At 45.6% G+C, this 7,284-nt stretch overlaps 1 protein-coding gene across 1 annotated transcript; it reads left to right on the forward strand.

The window, feature by feature from the left end:
* The first annotated feature begins 1,115 nt into the window (after positions 1-1,115).
* Positions 1,116-2,161, forward strand: LOC117064990 (transmembrane protein 183A-like). The gene has a single exon (XM_033179291.1). It carries the CDS (start codon positions 1,188-1,190, stop codon positions 1,833-1,835), a length of 648 nt encoding a protein of 215 aa, XP_033035182.1. The 5' UTR covers positions 1,116-1,187; the 3' UTR covers positions 1,836-2,161.
* Positions 2,162-7,284: the final 5,123 nt, after the last annotated feature.

The following is a 7,284-nucleotide window of genomic DNA, read 5'->3' on the forward strand; positions in this document are numbered from 1 at the left end:
TGGTGATGAGTGACCAACCAAAGCAGAGGCCATCCCCCACCTCCAGGTGAAGAGGAACAGTCAGAGAGCTTCCTGGCCAGCCCATCGGGGTAACGAGGAGAGAAGCATCAGCTCAGATCATTTAACATGTTCAGAGAAACTCCAAGCCTGAAGGGTTAGAAGTCCCAGAAAGTGTAGGCCGTGGAGGAGAGCCTCCCAGAGGAAAAAGAGAAGCAATCACCCTCTTCTTGACTGCAAGCTTCTGCCTTGAGCAGGCCACGCTGAGGAAAGGAAGGTGCTTTAAGTTGACATAAAGTCAAGAGTTCCGATTATTATACTGCATCAGACATATGAATTTCTAACATTAGTTTTTCATGTGGCTGAAAGCAATCAGAATATTTTCTTTCTTTTCTTTCTTTCTTTTTTTTTTTTTTGAGACAGAGTTTTGCTCTTGTTGCCCAGTCTGGAGTGCAATGGCTGATCTCGACTTACTGCAACCTCCACCTCCCAGACTCAAGTGATTCTCCTGCCCCCGCCTTCTGAGTAGCTGGGATTACAGGTGCGAGCCACCATGCCCAGCTAATTTTTGTATTTTTAGTAAAGACGGGGTTTCACCATCTTGGCCAGGCTGGTCTTGAACTCCTGGCCTTAAGTGATTTGCCTGCCCCGGCCTCCCAAAGTGCTGAGATTACAGGAGTGAGCCACCACGTCCGGCCGTGATTGGAATATTTTTTACCTCTTAGAATGAAAGATAAACTATGGGGCTCGCCCAGGTTTCATACATACATGGGTAAGAACTAGCGCCACAGAGCATCCGGTGCCTATTCCTCAACACAGATGTAATCCGAATAAATCACTTCAGAGAGTGGTAAGTCCTATGATGAAATAATAGTTCAGATGAGAGATGAAGATGTGACATCAAGTATATGGGGAAAAGGGAAAAACATAGGTATAAAAATCGACAAATTTGGCCAGGCATAGTGGCTCATCGGAGCCTGAGGCGGGAGGATTTAAGCTCAGGAGTTTGAGGCCATGGCGAAACCCCGTCTCTACAAAAAATACAAAAAATAGCCAGTTGTGGGCGAGTTAGCGGCCTCCGGTATGGGATGGCCGCGGAGCCGGGCGGAGCTGGCATGCGGCTTGCGGGTCCGGCTTGACAGGACCCCGGGCCCGGCCCGCTAGGCAAGCCACGCCCCGGTACGCTCGCCATGCCCAACAGAGGAAAGCGACCCAAGTTCCGGGCCCACGACGCCTGCTTCGGCCGAGTGACCGCGACGGATTACGACAACTCGGATCCGGCGGTCGTGAGGTCTGGACGAGTCAAGAAAGCCGTAGCCAACGCTGTTCAGCAGGAAGTAAAATCTCTTTGTGGCTTGGAAGCCTCTCAGGTTCCTGCAGAGAAAGCTCTTTCTGGGGCTGGTGAGCCCTGTGACATCATCGACAGCAGTGATGAGATGGATGCCCAGGAGGAAAGCATCCGTGACAGAACTGTCTCCAGAAAAAAGAAAAGCAAGAGGCACAAAGAAGAACTGGAGGGGGCTGGAGGAGAGGAGTATCCCATGGATATTTGGCTGTTGCTGGCCTCCTATATCCGTCTTGAGGATATTGTGAAATTTTCTCTGATTTGTAAGAATGCTTGGACTGTCATTTGCACTGCTGCCTTTTGGATCAGGTTGTACCGACGGCACTACACGCTGGATGCTTCCCTGCCTTTGCCTCTGAGACCAGAGTCAATGGAGAAGCTGCGCCGTCTCCGGGCTTGTGTGATCGGATCTCTGTACCATATATGTATGAGCCATTTGCTGCTCCAATCTCCAAGAATCCAGCCATTCCAGAAAGCACCCCCAGCACATTAAAGAATTCCAAATGCGTACTTTTCTGGTGCAGAGAGATTGTTGGGAAAAGACAGGAACCAATGTGGAAATTTAACTTCAAGTTAAAAAAACAGTCCCCTAGGTTAAAGAGCAAGTGTACAGGAGGATTGCAGCCCCCGGTTCAGTACAAAGATATTCATACTAATCCATACTAAGACTGCTGCCTACTGCAGGTCACCACCCTCAATTTCATCTTTATTCCGATTGTCATGGAAATGATATTCACTCTGTTTACTATCAATGTGAGCACGGACATGTGGCATCATTGAGTGAGACTGGTGTTGCAAGATTCCAGTCCGTGGTGGTCGGAAACTGCACAGTGAACAGGGTGCACAAGTCATCCTGGACCCAGTGCACAGCTTTTGACTCTGACTGGTGGCACCCTCAGTACCCATTCTCTCTGAGATCATAGTTACTGCTTCCCATCCCTTGAGGGCAGCCCCTATTCTCGTCCATTAGTAATCATATTCCAGTTTGGACGGGGCGGCTGGATTGTATATTTGGTTAGTAATGTACATGCTCTTCAGGCTCTAGGGCTCCTGTTAGGGGAGGGAGAAATGTTGAATCAAGAGGAAAAACAATTACTATGATTTGTAAACATATATATATATTTTTTTTTTTTTTTTTTGAGACAGAGTCTCGCTCTGTCGCCCAGGCTGGAGTGCAGTGGCACGATCTCGGCTCACTGCAAGCTCCGCCTCCCGGGTTTAAGCCATTCTCCTGCCTCAGCCTCCTGAGTAGCTGGGACTACAGGCGCCCGCCACCTCGCTGGGCTAGTTTTTTGTATTTTTTAGTAGAGATGGGGTTTCACCGTGTTCGCCAGGATGGTCTCGATCTCCTGACCTCGTGATCCGCCCGTCTTGGCCTCCCAAAATGCTAGGATTACAGGCTTGAGCCACCGCCCCCGGCCCTGTAAACAGATTTTAATGTAAAAATTTGCTTTAAAAAATAGCCAGTTGTGGTGGCACGTGCCTGTATTCCCAGCTACTCAGGAGGCGGAGGTGGGAGGATTGCTTGAGTCTGGGAGGTTGAGGCTGCAGTAAGCCGAGATTAACCCACTGTACCCTGGCCTAGGCAGCAGAGTGAGATCCTGTCTCAAACAAAGAAAGAAACTAATGGACAAATTTGAGCAGCAGATTAGATGTGGGAAGTAACAAAGAAGGAGACATCAGAGATGACTTCAAATGTTCTAATTTGGGAGATCAGGTGATTGATTGTCATAACAGCTGAAGGAAGGAGGGAGGAGCAGATACTAGTGGAGGAAAGGAAGATACAAAGCTTTTTTTTTTTTTTTTTTGAGACGGAGTCTCGCTCTGCTGCCCAGGCTGGAGAGCAGTGGCATGATCTCGGCTCACTGCAAACTCTGCCTCCCGGGTTCACAACATTCTCCTGCCTCAGCCTCCTGAGTAGCTGGGACTACAGGCGCCCGCCACCATGCCTGGCTAATTTTTTGTATTTTTGGTAGAGATGGGGTTCCATTGTGTTAGCCAGGATGGTCTCGATCTCCTGAACTTGTGATACACCTGCCTTGGCCTCCCAAAGTGCTGAGATCACAGGCGTGAGCCACCGTGCCCGACCCCTCAAAGTTTTGTTTTGGACATGCTGAGCTTGAGGTTCATGTGTCACAGAAGGGTCAGAAGTCAGGAACCAGTTGAAAGTACAGCCTAGAGCTTCAGGTGGCAATGGTGGAATAGATTTTTAAATTTTCAGGACGTTGGCCAGGCATGGTGGCTCACGCCTGTAATCTCAGCACTTTGGGAGACTGAGGCGAGCAGATCACCTGAGGTCAGGAGTTTGAAACTAGCCTGGCCAACATGGCAAAACCCTGTCTCTACTAAATGTACAAAAATTAGCTGGGTGTGGTGGCAGGCACCTGCAATCCCAACTACTCAGGATGCCGAGGCAGGAGAATTGCTTGAACCTGGGAGGCGCAAGTTGCGGTGAGCCGAGATTGAGCCACTGCACTCCAGCCTGGGCAACAGAGCAAGACTCCGTCTCAAGAAAATAAATAAACAAACAAATAAATAAACAAACAAACAAATTTTCAGGACCTGGATAGCAAGGGAAGCGCAAGGCTAGATAAAATCACATAGGGAGGAAGAGCATAGGGTGAGAAAAGGGCTTGAGATTGAATCAACATTTAATGATTAGTGGAAGATGCCAAGGCAACTATAAAGGAGAAGGTAGAAAGATCTAGAGAAAAAGAGAACATGTAATCACACAGTCAGTACAAGAAATGAATGAGAATGTCTGAGCCACACAACCACTCCTTTCAGTAGCACAAACAAAATAAATATTGGTGATGGCCGATCCAGTAGTAACAAGGTGCTGTTTTCCGTAACATGTTAGCTAACACCCTTGACCAACTGATAAGGAATGTCGCCTGAGCAAATGGCGAACTTGCCCCTTACCTTTGCCTGCAATGTGTGACTTAAACTTGCAAGGTAATTGGATTGGGCTGCGCTTTGGACCATGGTTCAGAATGAAGTGAACTGTTGACTTCTGGATCATTTATAAGATCCCGAATACCTTAACATGGTGTAGAAGGCCTTTGCTGCTGTGGCCCCTGACTCTTTTCTAATCTTATCTCTCATTGCTTCCCTTGCTCATCCCACCCTTCAAGCAATCCAATTACTTGAATATGCCAAGTGCTCCCTCACGCCTGCATGCCTTTCACTATGCTGTTTCTTCAGCTCGGAGTACCAGTCTCTGGTCTAAAACCCTTTGCCAACTTCCCCTAGTCTTGGAATCACTTCAATTCTAATTGCGTGCGACACTATCTTTACCTACTGATGAAGAGAAACAATCCCACAATAGAGCTTCACACGACTTAAACTCCCCACGAGAGAAAGAGTTCAAACCTTAGCGAAACCCCAACTTTTTAAAATTTTGCTGGACACTGTGTCCTATTTGATATGTATGCTATCAGAGTATTTGACTGAAGCCAGACTTTTATTTGAGATGGAGTCTCGCTCTGTCACCCAGGCTGGAGTGCAATGGCATGATCTCAGCTCACTGCAACATCCACCTCCTGGGTTCAAGTGATTCTCGTGTCTCAGCCTCCTGAGTAGCTGGGATTACAGGTGTGTGCCACCACTTCTGGCTAATTTTTTGTATTTTTAATAGAGACAAGGTTTTGCCATGTTGCCCTGACTGGTCCTGAACTCCTGACCTCAGGTGATCCACCTGCCTTGGCCTCCCAAAGTGCTGAGATTACAAGCGTCAGCCACCACACCTGACCCAAAGCCAGACTTTTGAACTTACTCACTTATAATCATGTTTCTCCCTCTTTGTGAAATAACATGAAATCCTTCTCCCCACCTCAGTTTCATGAAAACCTTCCCCTTCTTCACCTGAATATTACAAAATCTCTCCTCCCCTGAGTGTCACAAGACAGTTCTCAGCCAGGTTTTTTTTTTTTTTTTGGTCAGCCAAGAATAAAAAAAAAAAAAAGAAGTAAAAGAATGCTTATCACATGACTTCTGTTGTTTCTTCCTTAAAATTCATAACCTGAGTCTAATCATGAGAAAACACCAGAAAAATTCAAATTGAGAAATAGTCTACAAAATACCCGGCACTCTTTGAGAGTGTCAAGGTCAAGAAAAACAAGGGAAGACTGTGAAACTGTCACAGATTAGAGGGGACTAAAGAGATATGACAAATGATGCAATGTGGTATCCTGGAACAGAGAAAATAATATAGTGGAAAAACTGGAGAAATTGGAAGAATCTGAGTTTAGTAGAATAGTTAATAGTATTGTACCAGGATCAATCTTTTATTTTTGAGAACTGTACTGTACCATGGTATGTAAGATATTAACATTAAGAAAGCTAAAAGAAAGCCAATAACCTGATGTATTAAAATAACTAAGGTGTGGTCAGGCATGGTGGCTCACGCCTGTAATCCTAGCATTTTGGGAGTCTAAGGTGGGCAGGTTGCTTGAGCCTAGGAGTTCAAGACCAGCCTGGGTAAAATGGTGAAATCCCAACTCTACACAAAATGCAAAAAATTAGCCACACTTGGTGGTGTGTGTCTGTAGTCCCAGGTACCCAGGAGGCTGAGGTGGGAGGATCACCTGAGTCTAGGAGGAGGTCAAGGATGCAGTGAGCCATGTTCAAACCACTGCACTCGAACCTGGGTGACAGAGTGAGGCCCTTTATCACAAATAAAATAGTATAATAAAATAATTAAGATGTGAAGGCCACCCAGTTTCTAGGTGGCGATCAGCCCCCTTCTTCCTTCCTTAGTTCTTAGTAATGACAAGTCCTGACATTAAAAGTTTAATTTCCACACTACCTCTTTGACTATATCTCAGGCTGTCTTGCCTTTGATGGATCCCACCCTTGTCATCTGGCCTTCTAGTTCCCAGGACACTGTGAAGCTGGCTCCACTGCACGGTCACTGTGCTTGTTGCTTCCCTCTTCTTGGAACCTTTCCCCGCTCCCTCTTTGCAGAGCTGGCTTCTGTCTTTCAAGTCTCAGCTTCATGTCACCTTCTCAGAGAGGCCTGCTGTGACTGCCTACCCCAATAATCTCGGTCACAGCACTTTACATATTTTTCTTAATTGCCCTAATCATAGTCTATAATTTATTGATGTATTTGCAATCTTTCTTCCTTTAGAATGTTTGCTGTATGAGGGCAGAGACCACATGTATCTTGTTCTCTGTAATATCTCCCCCTGTATTTTCCCTTTTTTTTTGAGACAGGGTGACAAACTGAGACCCTTTGCAGTGGGGCAAATATGGCTCACTCCAGCCTTGACCCCTGGGGCTCAAGTGATCCCCCAGGGTCAGCCCCCCAAGTAGCTGGGACTTGGCAGCTACTGGGCACCACCATGCTAGGCCGATTTTTGTGTGTATGTGTGCGTGTGTGTGTGTGTGTGCATGTGTGTATATATATATACACACTATATATGTACTATATATGTTATATATAGTATGTACTATATATGTTATATATACTATGTACTATATATGTGCTATATATTCACTAGATATATGTATTATTTATATATATATATATATATATATATATATATTTTTTTTTTTGGTAGAGATGAGGTTTTGCCATTGTTGCCCAGGCTTCCCTCAACATTTATATGTTGAACTTCTAACTCCTAACTCCTAGTGTGATGATATTAGGAGATGTGGGTCTTTGGGAATTGATCAGGTCTTGAGGGTAGTACATTCATAAATAGAAAAAGTGTCCTTATAAAAGGAGCTCCAGAGAGCTCCTTTGCCCCTTTTGGCTTGTGAGGCCATCTGTGAAACAGTAATTAGGCTATCACTAGATACCAAATACGCCAGTGTTGTAATCTTGAACTTCCCAATCACCAGAACTGTTAGAAATAAATTTCTGTTGTTTATAAGCTACCCAGTCTATGGTATTCTGTTCTAGCAGCCTAAACAGACTAAGATGCCTATAATAGTTG

The sequence above is a fragment of the Trachypithecus francoisi genome, unplaced genomic scaffold (genome assembly GCF_009764315.1).
Source record: "Trachypithecus francoisi isolate TF-2019V2 unplaced genomic scaffold, Tfra_2.0 Lachesis_group2, whole genome shotgun sequence".
NCBI lineage: Eukaryota > Metazoa > Chordata > Mammalia > Primates > Cercopithecidae > Trachypithecus > Trachypithecus francoisi.